At 38.1% G+C, this 16,779-nt stretch overlaps 1 protein-coding gene and 2 long non-coding RNA genes across 3 annotated transcripts; 1 reads left to right on the top strand and 2 right to left on the bottom strand.

Annotated features, from left to right (window-relative positions):
- Nucleotides 1-466: 466 nt before the first annotated feature.
- LOC134815224 (uncharacterized) lies at nucleotides 467-1,699 on the bottom strand. Its single transcript, XR_010160227.1, has 3 exons — nucleotides 1,629-1,699; nucleotides 1,163-1,245; nucleotides 467-552 (listed from the first exon to the last, which is right to left on the bottom strand). It is a non-coding gene; the product is annotated as an uncharacterized LOC134815224 (long non-coding RNA).
- A 4,779-nt stretch (nucleotides 1,700-6,478) lies between these two features.
- On the top strand, nucleotides 6,479-8,270 carry LOC134815990 (uncharacterized). Its single transcript, XR_010160335.1, has 3 exons — nucleotides 6,479-6,569; nucleotides 6,950-7,083; nucleotides 7,980-8,270. It is a non-coding gene; the product is annotated as an uncharacterized LOC134815990 (long non-coding RNA).
- A 2,369-nt stretch (nucleotides 8,271-10,639) lies between these two features.
- LOC134815506 (probable ATP-dependent RNA helicase DHX37) lies at nucleotides 10,640-16,528 on the bottom strand. Its single transcript, XM_063824045.1, is given in 17 exon segments — nucleotides 10,640-11,205; nucleotides 11,333-11,452; nucleotides 11,529-11,548; nucleotides 11,637-11,716; nucleotides 11,719-11,763; nucleotides 11,891-12,061; nucleotides 12,211-12,298; nucleotides 12,425-12,590; nucleotides 12,592-13,241; nucleotides 13,243-13,685; nucleotides 13,688-13,816; nucleotides 14,094-14,248; nucleotides 14,362-14,452; nucleotides 14,660-14,792; nucleotides 14,972-15,035; nucleotides 15,313-15,625; nucleotides 15,628-16,528. Coding segments are annotated over 17 exon segments (3,138 nt in total). The 5' UTR covers nucleotides 15,950-16,528; the 3' UTR covers nucleotides 10,640-11,057.
- Nucleotides 16,529-16,779: the final 251 nt, after the last annotated feature.

Consider the following 16,779-nt stretch of genomic DNA (forward strand, 5'->3'; position numbering starts at 1 on the left):
AGTACATATCTAGCTGTCGCTGATGTTATAATACATTTCACAGCGTCCTCCTTGGGTATATCAACTGTTAGAATTTACATCAAAATTAGTACAATCATAAAGTCGTTAATGGTTAAATACTAGTGGTGATTGAAGATACTGATGGGTCTGATAAATAAAACACAACAATTGTTCACTTAATTTTGTTGACAATAGCACAGTGTGATAACACATAATCCCATCATTCATCAATACCAGAGATTAGTGACGGATAAAACCGGACAATGTCCGATAAACAGGACATCGTTTTTCCAATAGTTCTTAATTCTTATCAAACTTCAAAGCACTGTAAAACAGGTATCATTGACAATCGAACCAAATGAGATCCGCAAATGAGGGAGTTCAACTTCCAGTTCTAATAATGATTATATTAGTATCAGTATCTTCTCTCAGTCTCATCATTTCCCGCTGGCTCCGAGTATAGGAGGTTCGTATTTAGGGGTGGACGTCAATGTCCGCTAGATCCTTCTCGAGTTCCGTTATTTCCCGTTCTGAGAGTAACTCTACGGGCTCCTACGCAGGTGAGAACTTACATTATTAACAGCGTAATCTAATTTAAATTATTTACATATGAAAGTTATATATTGGCAAACTGCACCTCGATGTTCCATTTTTTTGAAGAAGAGATAGTTTGAACTAAAAGAATTTCCAGTTAAGCTTTAACGGAATTAACAAAGTTACATTTGAACTTCAAATGATTTGAAGGAGAAAAATAGGCCCTATACTAAATGGAATAATTAGAATACAACATTTTAGAGCAATGATGATGATGAATGACAAACTTTAAATATAACAGTTAATACTTAATTAACTACCTAGCCTGATGCAGCGATCTTCGATAATGCTCGCTCATAGACCCGCAAGAGCGATGTGAAATTAATATCTCTCGGTTTACCGAACGATAAAAGTTATCACTCGTGCGTGCTGCGAACTACATAACAATGAGCCTAAGACTAAGTAAATACGTTCAACACCTTGTTAAATCTCAAAACAGCAACTGATGCTATCCCGGTAAGTGTTTGTGTAAGAATTGAGTGATTCCGCTTGGAAAGAAAATTGCCCTTCTAGTGTTTGTTTCGCTTTCGCTTTCACTTTCACTTTCGGCTTCATTATCAGAACGTACCTCTAGAGATCCGATATCGTCGCTATCAGAAATATCTGACTCCGCCATAGGCTCTATAAACTCTTCCTCTATAAACTCAAGACCTGTGGATAAATATCATGATGGTTGCGCTTAATTGATTACCTATAATTATATCTATAATTACCCATAATTATATCTTCCCAGGGTGACCGTGAAAGAAACCGTGAGAAATTTTTGGTGATTATACTGATAATCATACATAGGGGGGGGGGGGGGGGGGGGGGGGGAGCTGGAATATCTCTTGTATAGCTATCTTATTCTGGGATAAAATATACGCCGCAATGACAGATACAATTAAAAGAAGCCCAATTATGAAAGATCCTTAAAAATTTCGATATTTATTCGTGTTGAAATTGAAGTAATTTGGAGTGTAACATGATCGAAACAACACTTGGTGAAAAAGTTTGGCCATAAATTTGGAGCAGTTGTGACAGGTGACACTCACCATCAGGAATTTCCATGACAAACTCATCCTCTTTTTCCTTCTCTACATCTTCCCCAAACGAAACTACCGCCAAACAGATCAACACGCAGAAGAACCTCATTATAGTTATACCGTCTATCGTATCAGAGGATGTACTGACTAGTATAATAATATTATAGGGAGCAGCGCTTGTAAAACCCCGTTATTTTCTAACTAAAAACAAAGCTGCTAATATGTAATATGTAATATAATTAAAGTTCAAGTATCAAAATAAAAAATTCATAACTGGCCATCTGATCTGCTTGAAGCTTGTAAATTTTGTAATAAATAAATTCCATTATCTTTTCCTGTTTCCACTGATGAGGCGACTTAACAGACATTCGTGTAAATTATATTTTACATGTTAATCATATGTAAATTAAATTGGAGACTTCAAGTTCATTGAAAATGAAACATGTGTTTGTTTTTTACATACTGAAAAAAACGCAGTTATATTACCACTGACAAGAAATGTGATATGAAGATAAAATGATATAAACGACCATGAAGACTCAAATTAACTAGAACTCCGAGTCCGAGATGCAATGAATATTAATTTCGTATCAAACATATAAATCGTCCTTTGCTCATCACCGTCCAAATCCAATAGTTTAGTCGCACAATTTCGGAAAAGCTGCCGCACTCTAAGTCTAGTCGCATGATATAATTTCTTAACAGGTATTTCGTTTACTATTATTTCTCATCACTCATTACATGCTGACTTCAAGTTACCTGGGGACCCATGCTTAATGTTCATAAACATAATATATGGCGGAGTGACAGGCTGCCGCTGAGCGCCGCCCAGTAAACTTCAAGGGAATACTGTCACTGTCAGTGTCAGGTTTGCACTGTCATACTCAATCGAATCAGGTATTAACGAGGATATAACAATAACAAATAACACTCAGCAGTACGATCTTTCATCCATACTCCTACTTTGCCAGCTGTCGATCCTCATGCTTGGCGTAGATATAATTAAGCTCTACCTTAAAATGAATGAAGTCTACACTCTACCTTGATGAAGTCTGCCTTGATATCAACAATAAAGGCAGACTTCATTCCATGCACTATCAGTAACATGATGTTCCAGTTCACTGAATTATTCCGTTTGGCTCTATATTAATAATAACATATATCATGAATATTCAACAATCATGTCCAGGTATTTGCAAGGCTTACGGACACGGTCAGACCAATTTGTTTGTTCTCTCTAGGTATTACTAATATACCTCGACTCTCGAGCATCGAGGGAACCAACAAATTTGAAATTGGTCTGAACGAGCCTTGCATGTTGCAAATACCATACCGTTTTATAAAGAGAATTGTTTTTTTAAATTGCGATATTCCAGTGTAGCGTGATTTAGCACGCTTGGGACATAACCGCTGATATAATGGGATTATAATGAAATTATATAGAAATTATAACTGTGTCCGCTGCCCAGTGGCCAGTATATGCTAATACTATAAGTATTTCCACCAGCGTGCACTTTTTGTACAGCGGGCGCAGCTCACCAGCTCGGTCTGAAAAGGCCCGTGCTCATAATCATGTTAGTGTTACCCGCTGGAAATACAGCCCGCGAGCACAATCACATACTAGATATTAAACTCGACCAGTAGCGATATGGCCCGGGCGGTGGTCATATCAAACAGTTGCGGTATTCTGTCCAGGTTTAATTCTATAAAATGATTTGCAGAGTGCTGACGGCAATAAAGCTACGTGCTGGTTTCCCGTATTTTAACAGCTACGGGAAATCATCAAAAAAGTTTATATGGACATGTCCATTTGAAGTTGAGGATATTGGTACAATATTAGCAATCCTTTTAAATGGTACGATAAGGTATACGTTGTCACGCTATGAAAATATATTAAAACCCTCAATAGTTAGAATAATCAATTCATCTCATCTTCTAAATAAAATTTGTCACATAAAGATATCTTTATCAGATGATATGATATCGCTTAAACATTAAATTGTGCCGGCAGTGAGATGTGAACTTTGTCCACACTATATAAAATGTGACAGAGTTAATATATGCCCCTTGCTGCCGTGGTTGACCAAATTTTCGAATGTTCAGTTGATGGGATAGTTCCACATGATTATTATTATCTACATGTTTAACGCATTTTTTCGTTAAATGGTACCACCAGGTAAATTCTGTCACACATTTAAGAAACATATATATGCGGGATGTTTAGGAAACCCTCGGCCAAGGAATATGTTAACATTGGCACAATTATAACATCTCAACATGGTAAAATAAGTTAATTTCATCACAAACAAAATTGTAACTCCTCTCTGGAAAAATTTTAATTTTGTTACATAAGTCATTTTAAAAATTCAGATAATTCTAAATTTCAAATCAACAGTTCTTAATGCAATGCGGGTTATTATCACAAACTATTTCATTATATAATAATTGTTTCGAAATTTAACCTATTTACGATTTCGTATCATTTTTCTGATAATGTTAACATCAACTATCCTTAACTTTAATCATCCGTATCGTCCTTAAATAGAGTTTACTAGCCTTTTAAACCCAAGTCGGATATAAATTATTTTGGATATTTACCCGGGTGGTGTAGTGGTAACACGATCGCCTCCCAAGCAGAAGACCTGGGTTCAAATCCGGTCGGATGCAAGTCGGCCAGTTACCAAGCTGTGATTTGGTACAGCTTCGGCTGGTGATACACACTCTCTGGCTCGTAGGACTAACCCCCATACAGCTAGTATAGTGCCTCGGCACAGAGTGGCTTAGGGTTACTGAAAAGGAGATAAGCACCTCAGGCCATCCCAACGTTCGGGAGAGACCTGGCCTTGTATCTTGTATTTACCCAAAATGCCACATAATGTGGCAGAACTAACCTCAATTCCCGATAACCAACAACCAAGTGTGAAGTGAATGCATAAATTTGTATTTAAAAACACAATTTAGGGCTTTGAATTATGATCGGTATAGATTATAGAAGAACCATCATATAATGAGTGTAAAGGTTCTTGGCGGACCGCATATTCATAGTAGAAAAGATGACAATGTTTATGATTGTTAATGTTAGATTGACCTAATCTACTACATTTTAGACCAAGGAATACTAATTGGGCACTGTCATGTGCAGCTATATAATAGTAACAACAAACATTTTTCTGGCCAGTTCATTAACATATATGAGAGTATGGGTCACGTGGCTAATGTTCAGAACTTCAGAACTTCTGAACATGCTCGGCTAATAGATGCCAAAATCATGCCACTAATGTCGAAAATGTTTTTTTTGTGTGAACCAATAATCGATATCCTCAACTTCAAATGAGCAGGTTTTATATTAATATTATTCTAAATCTTTTTATATCAAATTCAATTTTTCGTCCGGATTTGTAAAAACTCTTTGTTCTGCTATCTTCACTTCTCCTTAAAGTTAAACTTTTGATACCCATTCAAGGGCCGGGCTAATAGTAATAGCAATAGTAAAACTAACAGTTATATAATAATGACAATAATAAAATGGACCAATGTGGGCTCTTAAAGTAAAACAGAAAGCCTGTGCAACTTATCAGGCGCAGGTTCAATATTCATTAAAAAAGACTTTATAACCTGATTAAAGGAAGCAGCCCTTTACGTCCAATATTCATTATTGCTCAATCAATCAGGCCCCTCATGTTTCATTATTGTTCTTCATATTTCACAGCACAAAGGGCTCAATTAGTCGTTATCCAATCTTCATAGAGAACTGATTGGTTTTGCTCCTACGCTTACAGAATACAGCTAAAATAAGCTAAAATGTAAAGGGTTCAGTATAGTAATAGCAATGTAATCTTTGAACATATTAACTGGTTGCGAAATCTTAATCAGAGCAGCAATCGTCGTGTTTCTGCTGTAAACCTACTTTGAAGGGATCAGCTCAACTCTGATCGTTTTAATCTAACTTTACAGGGTGAGACATATTCTCAAATAATTATATCAAACATTAGCGATATAACATTATTTTAACTGATGGGTGGTTTTACTTTTAGTACTACCTGTACCAGTATAACAACACTTGGTCACGAACAATTGTGGTCGAACCTAAATTCTCGTGTTCTGCCACACTTCATGCCGTTATTAGTACACATTCAGGTTGCTCCACTGCACTAGGGGATCGTTATAGCCGAAGCTCTGATCAAGGTATCGCTAACTTTTAAACTGATTATATTCAGTTGAAAAATGAAATTCGTATTCTACAATCTACTACATTTCCAGTTTCAAAGTTCAACTACATTTCGACGGTAGCATACCTGTAATAGCCATTGACGAGTAAGTTGAGTCTGTCGAAATGACGCCCCATATATATATAATAGGATAGTTCATTTTATTTAAACATTTATTTCTGTAAGTTGTAACTGAATCTCATCCAAAGGTTTTCTTCATGGCATGTGCGAAATTTCAACAGAATTAGACCACGGCACTATGTTTAAAGTTAAAGTACCACATTAAAATGTTTTAGAAGTACCATCTGTTCTTCATGTCTTACCAAGTAATAACTCCTATACGCCCTTTCATCTCAAACTGCCAGATTTCTCCGGTAATTCGGATTTCTAAATCGCGAACGTTAGTGAGACTTGTTAGTGCTGAAAGGTCGTCACCGATTAGAGCCGGTTTTGTAGGTGTGCACGAGTCTGATTATCGCTGGTCATTACCATCAACCGTGCCTCATTTGAATGGGAGCTATCTCATTATCCAGGGCCGCTGTTAAAACTGTCACGTGACCACACGTGCGGTGAGTCACGTGACTCACGCGCGCGCTCACGCAAATCCTGGCTGCGGTATAAATAAGCTGCTTTCTACGGTTAAATCAGACTAAGTTTTTTACCCATCATCACTCCAAAGAAGATCTTTCAGCTTTTTATTCCACACCACCATGTTCGCTCTTTTGCTCATTTCTACCCTTCTGTAAGTAACTACCAGACTCGATTTTTATATCTGTTTTAATATTATTATCTGCTACATCCATCAATAATTCTTTTGAGACTCAAGTTAACAATTTATTCAGAAAACCAATTGAATGTTAATTACCTTAAGTTATAGGCCAGGGATTATCTTGACCGCGATCAAAAACCTAAATCCTATGATTTGATTTCAACTTTATTTATACCCTGCAATGGCACACATTGCATAAAATAACTGGAATTTAAATAACAATACTTACCAGTGTTGATGCAGTACACTAATATTCGAATACTAAACAACATCAGTTCACGCTTCAGCTCAAAAATAACAAAAAGGGTGCTCGTCCATAGCTGACAAAATAACATATGTTTCTCACTTCCCAGGTTAACCAACTGCTTAGCAGTACCCTATAACGCAGCAGAGATGTCAGAAGGTGGTCTAGAGTCTGCAGCCTACAACACGGAAGATTTGGATGTAGCCGAGTCCGATATTGTTAGCGAACACAACGCTGAAGAAGGTCAGTAGTGACAGCACTTATTAACACTTCACAGTTCACACGTGTCACCGTATCACATAGCATTAAATAATTTAACTTCGAAAACTACTTCTATAATCAATGATTATACCTTATCCTATATGAAATACCTAATCCTGTATATGCTTTGCACGAGTGAAATGCACTCAGTGCACAGTGCAATAGTGCATACATCCTAAATATTACTTGGATGAGTGCAAGTGTAACCAGGTTTAGCAATTAACTTCTTAAGTCTAAGTTGCACAGCATCTTTTAGTTTTGTAACTGGGTATTCTGTAATAACAATACTAATAGAATCTATTCACCTCACCCCAGTCATTGTCAATATTCATGCGATTGACACGAACAATTATTGCTCCTCGAGCTATATAACTCCATTTAACAGGGTCTAGGGTGATCGGGTTGTAAACTGACAGCTTCAATGACAATTCACAGAAATTTCGATGTAATTAGTAAATATAGCCCATTCGCAGTGGTTAAACTTAAAGACATTATAATACTAGGAAAATTGAATATGCTAATAATGTAATATTCCATATTACATTATTAGCATATTCGGCGGTGCAATATTTCATTTGATATTGTATTTACATACCCATGTGCCTACTGTGGCAAATAATTCAAAATGTAATATCACTCAGGATCTGGCATAGTGTAAACCTTGTCACTTGCGTGCAGTAGTCTGCAGTGCAAGTAAATTCACGTTCAATTCACCCTCACTTTCACAACTGACTTAAAGTAGATCAAACTGTCAATTTCGTAAGAACTCTTGTACACGCCCGATCTGATACCCACACTAATGACCATTACAACTGCAGCTGGTACACCACAGTTTAATTAGTGAAAGCAGTTCCAGAATTACAGTACTTTATCCTCAGGTGCCATCTGGCGTTAAGAGAGTCCCGGGAACTATACCATGCTCTGTCACCATGGCAACTAGCTGCAGTAGACGGTATGTCATCTGATCGTCACGACAACGAGACAGAGCCGGTCGAGCTGCTTACAACAGAGTAGAAGTAGGACTGGGAGGAACTTTAAGTTTAGGAGTACATGCTGCAAGTACTGGCTCGGTCAACTTGAGAACTCTGCTTTTTTTAGCTTAAACTTGCTCTATTGAGTTTGGGCACAGTTCGTTTGATTTAAAATAGTATTATGAAAATCAATTGAAATCCTGGTTTTATTTGTTGAAATCTTTCACAAAAATTTTCTGAATTTAAAATACAAAGACCGAGAAGGTAGCAATTAACTGTAGATTTCACCAGTCTTCTTTTAGAATTTGAACTCTTGATTTGTTTAATGAGCATGAGTGTATGGCAACTAATTGATGGCTTCATGGCTACATATCTAGCTGTCGCTGATGTTAAAATACATTTCACAGTGTCCTTCTTGGGAATATCAACTGTTAGAATTTACATCAAAATTAGTACAACCATAAAGTCGTTAATGGTTAAATACTAGTGGTGATTGAAGATACTGATGGGTCTGATAAATAAAACACAACAATTATTCACTTAATTTTGTTGAATATAGCACAGTGTGATAACACATAATCCCATCAATACCAGAGATTAGTGACGGATAAAACTGGACAATGTCCGATAAACAGGACATCGTCTTTCCAATAGTTCTTAATTCTTATCAAACTTCAAAGCACTGTAAAATAGGTATCATCGACAATCGAACCAAATGAGATCCACAAATGAGGAAGTTCAACTTCCAGTTCTAATAATGATTATATCAGTATCAGTATCTTCTCTCAGTCTCAGCATTTCCCGCAAGTGCTGCCTCCGAGTATAGAAGGTTCGTATTTAGGGGTGGACGTCAATGTCCGCTAGATCCTTCTCGAGTTCCTTTATTTCCCGTTCTGAGAGTAACTCTACGGGCTCCTACGCAGGTGAGAACTTACATTATTAACAGATTGATCTAATTATGTACATATGTGATATGGAGGTTATATATTGGCAAACTGAACATCGATGTTTCATATTTTTTGAAGAGGAGATAATTTGAACTACAAGAATTTTCAGTTAAGCTTACGGAATTAACAAAGTTACATTTGAACTTCAAATGATTTGAAGGAGAAAAATATACCTCTATACTAATATAAATGGAATAATTAGAATATAACATTTTAGAGCAATGATGATGATGATGATAAATGACAAACTTTAAATATAACGGTTAACTACCTAGCCTGATGCAGCGATCTTCGATAATGCTCGCTCATAGACCCGCAAGAGCGATGTGAAATTAATATCTCTCGGTTTACCGAACGATAAAAGTTATCACTCGTGCGTGCTGCGAACTACATAACAATGATCCTAAGACTAAGTAAATACGTTCAACACCTTGTTAAATCTCAAAACAGCAACTGATGCTATCCCGGTAAGTGTTTGTGTAAGAATTGAGTGATTCCGCTTGGAAAGAAAATTGCCCTTCTAGTGTTTGTTTCGCTTTCGCTTTCACTTTCACTTTCGGCTTCATTATCAGAACGTACCTCTAGAGATCCGATATCGTCGCTATCAGAAATATCTGACTCCGCCATAGGCTCTATAAACTCTTCCTCTATAAACTCAAGACCTGTGGATAAATATCATGATGGTTGCGCTTAATTGATTACCTATAATTTAAATTTTAATCTATAAATAACCTATAATTATATCTTCCCAGGGTCGACCGTGATGAAACGTGAGAAATTGTTGGTGAATTATACTGAATAATCATACAAAGGGTGGGGGGGGGGGGGGGGGGGGGATCTGGAAAATCTCTTGAAATCTCATTCCGGGATAAAATATACCCGCAATGACAGATACAATTAAAAGAAGCCCAATTAATGAAAGATCCTTAAAAAATTTTTCGATATTTATTCATGATTGAAACTGAAGTACATGGAGTGTAACAAATGAATCGAAACAACACTTGGTGAAAACGTTTGGCCAAAAATTCGGGGCAGTTGTCAGGTAAACACTCACCATCAGTAATTTCCATGACAAACTCATCCACTTATTCCTTTCTCTATACATCTTCACCAAAGAAACTACCACCAAACAGATCAACACGCAGAAGAACCTCATTATAGTTATACCGTCTATCTATCTAGAAACGACTCAAATATATCAGGTCTACAGTAATGCAATGACAAAGTTACATTAGGTGTAAAAAGTCTTCAGTTGATCATTCTACCACAATATAAGAAACCATACACTATTCGATTGTATCTGGTGGAATCGTTCGCATAAAAATAGGAATAATCAAGTAACCAATACAATCAAAAAGGGACTAGTACTGCAGAAACCACAACTTTAACAGAAACTGGACAACCTCATTCTTACTCAACATCATATGTATTTGACAAAAAGTCTCCACGCAATTAACATATTATCATCCGGTTACCGGGTTGCACACGTTAAAAGCTGAGTGCAATTTGTACGATTTTACTTTCAAGATGACATTAATCTTCATTTAGTTCATGTTATTTTTAAGACGTAAGATAATGAATGCGTGAAAATGCTGTTATTTTAGGTAATAAATTAGAAATCACCAACATTTCCATTTCATAGACTAAATCAATAAGTTAATGGTTTAAAAATCTACATAACCCTTTAAAAAAAAAAAACCCTTAAAAACAAATTTGGTTAAAAAAAAAAAGTCAAAGTGTCATCTTGTCGAATATATAGGTTTTTAATTTCATGAATTCTCGAAAAGGGGTCTCATAAGTCATAAGTTTCAGTATCAATGAACAAGTTTTCTACATCTCAAATGGCTCTTGAGGAAATGGCCACTGAAAGTTTTTTTAGATTTAAATAGTAGATCAGGCCATTACTCCATAACGTTCTGTGAAAGGGTCAAGAACGTTAAAACAAACTTCTTTCATAATCTAACAGCTAAAAAACGTTAAAAAAAAAAAACGCACGGACTCAGTCAGTTCCCACTCCTCGGTTTTCTTCCTAACCCCATCACTTGTTACTAGAAACAGCGACTGGAGGCCATGCAGTTCTCAACTCCGAGTGGGTGGACTGAGGCAGCCACTGCAAGAAAGCAGAGTAAAGGAAGTTTCTATCATCTTTCCACATCTTCAGAAGCTTCTCTTTCGTGTCGATATCTCTGAAAAGGAATATTATAGTGTGTATTTAGATTAATACACAGGCCTCGAACATTGAAGAAAGGACCATCTGGAATAACAAAGATCACAACAAAAAATATAAAATATGAAATAATTTCGTTGACTGACTTGTTGACGAGTTGTTTCAGGAAGGCCTCAGCCCGAGGCTGGAGTGTGGCCCAGGATTTCCTGAGAACTCCTGGACGAGCTAGAAAGAAGAGAGTCGTAGTGTTGCAATGCCGGGATAACCTGAAGTAAGAAGGAGTTCAGGAAATGTGCTTGCATGTACATATTGTATTCGATTTTTATTTCGAACTAAACTGACAACAGACAAAAAGTACAAGCCTCCCGCAAAATTGCAGATTGCTTTCATAGTAATTGATAGACCAATGTTTTAACATTAAAAAAAAAAAGTCGATCAAAGATGACAAACCTTTCCCTCGAGTAGTGCTGCTGCGAACTCTCTGAACCTCTTCATTCCTACCGGGTAAGAGAGGTTGGCAGCTGGTACACCCAGGATCTCAAACCATATGTAGAGGTACGGTGACACATCACTTCGCCTGAAAAAGGAAAATATTAACCTTCATAATTAATTATTGGTATTAACCCCATTCCTGAAATATTTTAACATCACAATATTAAACTACACAAAAACGAATATTAGACAGTCAGACAGTTGTCACCCACCCGTAATATTAGAGTAAGCAGGGGGAGGTTGATCGAGCGGATCGGAGAACGTGCACTTGTTGGGTAAGAGGATTGGTAACCACTCCTCTTCGATCCCGAACACTGTCTTCAGTTTCACTCCTGAGGTCTCCTGTTCCAAGGTGCAGAACCCCACGTACTCCGTGTGCAATCCTGGTGGGGTATTTAATTTGTGATCATGGTGTTATGATTATTATCAAGAGGGGCCAATTTGGTATTTTAGCTGAAAGTGGAAACTTTCTACTTTCGGACGCAAAAAACCGATTTGAAATAATCAGATAATTAAGATAATTATTATTTACCGTAAAGTACACTCTCATGGTGTAACTGGACCCTTTCCTCCATCAACTCCGTGCTATACTCATCAGTACCCGTCCCTTTCTCCTCCAACTACCCATATATCTCCCAGACACAACCGTCAGTAATCCTCCCAGAGATAATTAACTCGGCTGGGTAGGCGCAATGAGAAGTGTGCGAGCGCCACCTTCTTGATCTGCCTCAGGATGTTAGGCAAGTAGTCTGTCTCCGCAACTGTCTGATCTCCACCAAGGCACGGTACCGGAGGTGATGAGTCGTGCTCCAGGGCTGTCCCGCACCGGCATGTTCCCACGCTCCAACCGCTGTAAGAATCACCATGAAGTCACCCAGAAGTTTGGCTGGACCACCTTTATGTTGAAATGAGTATGGATTGGGCTGTGAAGAGGTGACCAACTGAGAGAGCAGCGACCAGGGGACAGGCAAACTGTGTTACCTTTTCTTTGACTGCAAGGAGGATGAGTTTGGCGAAACGTGGTGCCACAGGGAGATTTACACACTGTTTCCCGAGTTCTGTTATCTTGTTTACGGGCGTATTGCTCACTGTCTGTCCTGGTTTCAACAGCTCCAAAAATTGAAGCTCTTTTTCAGCGGTTTCTATAAGTGACAAAGAAGGAGGGGTAGGGAAGGGGAAGTTTAGAATCCTGTGAATATTCAAATTCTTCATCTGGAGGACTAACCCATCTATTGGTTTCTTTGAAATCTCTGGTTCAGTGTGTTTCTCCATAACATTTCCCATCACAGCATTGGAATAAAGCCGGTAACAGTGACCAGGCCCAGTACGTCCTGCACGTCCAGCACGCTGCTCTGCTGAAGCGTGAGAGACCCAAACTACCCTGAACTGAGACATGCCAGTAACCGGACAGTACTCTTTGGTCTTCACTTTACCGGAGTCTACCACGTACGTGATGCCCGGGATGGTTAGGGATGTTTCAGCGACGTTAGTTGCGACAATTACCAATCTGTAGTTTTCACTGATTGGGGAGTTAAATACTCTTTGGTTGTTGGTCCGGGGTAATGCTTAGGTACATCGGCAAGGGCAAGGAGGGGGCAGTGACCGAGTTCAGTAGTTGACATCTCATTTCTTCATCTTCTGAATCTGAACTTTCAGCTGGACCCTCTTCACTGTCTGTTACTTCTACTCGTTTCATAGGCTCGGTAGGGTTATCATCCTTGTTCTCGTAAGGATCATACTTGTCCAATTGAACGGGTTTTGCTTCCTGCTCATCTTCTTTTCCCCCTTTCTCCTCACCACCACTGTCTACTTTTTCAGGAAACGTCTTACGGAGAAGATGTATCATTCGGTTTATCTCCTGTACTCCCGTTAAGAAGACCAACACATCACCTGGTGGTAAGGATCGGTGCAGTTTGCACACCTTTTTATAAGCCTCACGTACGTAATCCTCCTTGGTTTCCATTGTTTGTGGATGTAGAGTGACCTGGGTGCTGCCGCCCCCCACATCACCACGGAGTGGATGGAGAACAGGGTGTCGTTCTGAGTGAAATCTGTTACACGCAGCGTGGCAGACATTATTATCAGTTTCAGAGGTCTGTTTTGTTTCCTTCTCAGAGGAACCACTCTCGATAACATTCCTGAAATAAAATCATGATAATTATAAGGCACATATAGAGTAATAACAAAATATAAAGTAAAAATATAGGAGTCCAGGTGAAAAGGGATTAAATAAATTTAAAGGTGAGATTATATTGTGCGTGCCCGGAAGAATTTAGATACAGCACGGAATTCCAACTCTCAACTTCCGACCAAGTTAGCGTACGGTGTAGAGACATGATGACATGACAAGATAAAGAAGATACAAAATCAGAACATATTCGTTTTTTCATCGGTTAATTTAAACGAAACCCTTACCGATCAGTATATCAGTGTTGACACTACGTTCGTGAGCTTCATCGATCACAATGACACAGTACTTGGTGAGCAGGAAATCAGACTGTACCTCCCGTAACAGGATACCGTCCGTCATGAACTTTATCTTCGTGTTCTCGGTAACATTGCCTTCGTATCTGTTGGACATCACAAACTTATCACAAACATTGTCAACTTTAAATTTTAACCGTCTTAGATCTAGTGCCACAGTATTCAAAACGTGCATCCCTCAAAATTCTTAAGTTCTCACCGTATCTGATAGGAAACACAAGGAAGATTGAGTTCCTTCTTCACACGCTGGCAAGTGGTTATAGCAGCCACCCTTCTCGGCTCAGTTACACCTGTAATAACAGTACATAATTTAAGCAGATCCAAGATGTAGAACTAACTGAAGGAAAGTTTGGTGGGCAGTTTTTTTTGATTCCACATACTGGAACAATTATTATGAGATCTTTTCTAAATTTATGTAAGATGAAATAACAAAAAGCGTCCTAATTGCATCTAAAAATCTCCATAACAAAAATTGTCTAATAACATTGAGAAATCACCTATGATTCCAGGAATAGCATCACTAGAGTATCCAGCCTCGTACAAGAACTGTGGAACTTGTGTAGTTTTACCAGAACCAGTAGCACCCACTATCACCACTATATCATTTTCTGTCACTTTCTCTACGATCACCTAAACATTAATATCCATATATTAGCATCCATATATAAGATGGATGTTGCTTAGAGATCAATGAAAAGTGAAACTTGAATGTAACCGACCGAAAATAAAAAATATAAAGTACCTATAATTGTGATAATCAAAAACACTACACTGTTCCGGGCCCAGAAAAAAAAGTGGATTATTGTCACCTGCTCTTCTCCAAGGATTGGTAGCCGAAGGCGGGCTGCTTGTATTTCTGCATCACGCTCTATACTGAAATGAACAGTTTTATCCAAAAAGCAGATATTTGGATTGATCGAAATAAATCATCCCAGGTTGGTAACAAGACGTTTTACTTCTCCAAGAGCAGAGTGAGTAAGAAAATCACTCCTTCATTATTAAGATATTCTTTGTATCCTTAATAGTCTTAAATTACGCACCCTACAAACTATTTTCGATGGGGGAGGCACACCCCTAGCCTCCTGATGGAGCTATGCCTTAAATATAATTATACTTCAAAGCTTTGGGAGTTTCAGCCTGAAGACATTACCTTACATAGGCGGAAGGTTTCCTGGGTCCTTGTTCTTTTGGTACAACAGATTTGTTCACGAAAGGGGGTTCAACTGTCGTCACCGGTTTCACAATTTCGGGAATATCTAGAGGTTCTGGGATAGTTTCCACAACAGAGCTTTCTCCAGGGTCGCTAGTATGTTCTTCAGGAACATCTGTCTCACTCTCGCTGCTGGATTCACTTGGACTGAGAGCCGCAGGCTTCTCCACAACCGGATTCAGTATTTTATCGAGTTTGCCACCGCATTTCTTCTTCTTTTTTTTATGGTTAACTATGACAGCTGACCGCTTCACCTGCTCTTTACCAGCAAAGTATTTGGCTTTTCTCCCACACGACTGTGGAACAAGCTCAACTGCTCAGAACTTATCGAATGCTCTTCCAATGACTTGAGGATTCTCTCCCGATCTTCCTTTTGATCTTTCTTCTCTTTAATCTTCTCGATTTTCTTCTTATGCTTGCGTCTGGCGTTCTTTTCGCTAGCGGTCAGTCCTTTAGGTTTCTCAGTTTTCTTCTTGTTCTTCTTTACAACTATGTCAAAATTAGTATCCTCCCCGGTTTCATTTTGGCTGATTTTGTTGTGCAATCTCTTCCGCTTCCGTGCCTGAACCGCTAACATGACTACAATGTAAAATTGAGTTAATAAAAATTTGACGCATAATACATAGGTCTGGCTGTCAAATAATAAATGTACATCACCCTAACTAGGCTAAAATTTAGAAGCAACAATTCAATATAATCCTTGCAGCGCGCATTTACCACGTGACATAAGAAACTACAGAACTATCATGGTCTCATTTTCAGGTTATGATCGCGCGTGACGTACAAGTACATTTTACAGTGAACCGATATCAGGCAATGGTCAAAATAAATAATTAATGAAACGTAATAGTAACATGGTTATTAAGATTGTAGGATTGCGCAGTTATAGATTACACAGACGTCTTTCGATACACCTTTAACAAACACTAATAATTTAAATCGTGATACGTTCTTCTACACAGAATTTCAAATAACATCGGAGATCTTCCGTGTTAATGTAAAACCCTCGAATAGTAAAATTTACATATTATATACAGTCCCAATACATTCAACCGTCCATTATATGTATAACAATAATATATAACATATTCATATTATAACTAAGTATAGCGACAGTTGGAATTTCAACTGTTTGCTGTAGTCCTCGATAGTACGACGTCAAAACGACGTCAAAACCGATAACAAAAAGATATGTTACGGGGTAAACCCCGCCCCTAAAATGTCACCCACCCCGAAAAACGCCACTCTTGATTGAATTGGGGAATTCCCAACATCTTAGAAAGTATCTTACTAAACATTTTGGTAACACCTAAACATAAAAAAAATATCATTCAGACCCTGCCACATCCAGAAATTGAAACTAAATGATGCCATAAGGGCATTTTTTTTCACTTTGGTACGAATTTT

This window comes from Bolinopsis microptera, chromosome 5 (genome assembly GCF_026151205.1).
Source record: "Bolinopsis microptera isolate Bmic1 chromosome 5, MBARI_Bmic_1.0, whole genome shotgun sequence".
NCBI classification, from domain to species: domain Eukaryota; kingdom Metazoa; phylum Ctenophora; class Tentaculata; order Lobata; family Bolinopsidae; genus Bolinopsis; species Bolinopsis microptera.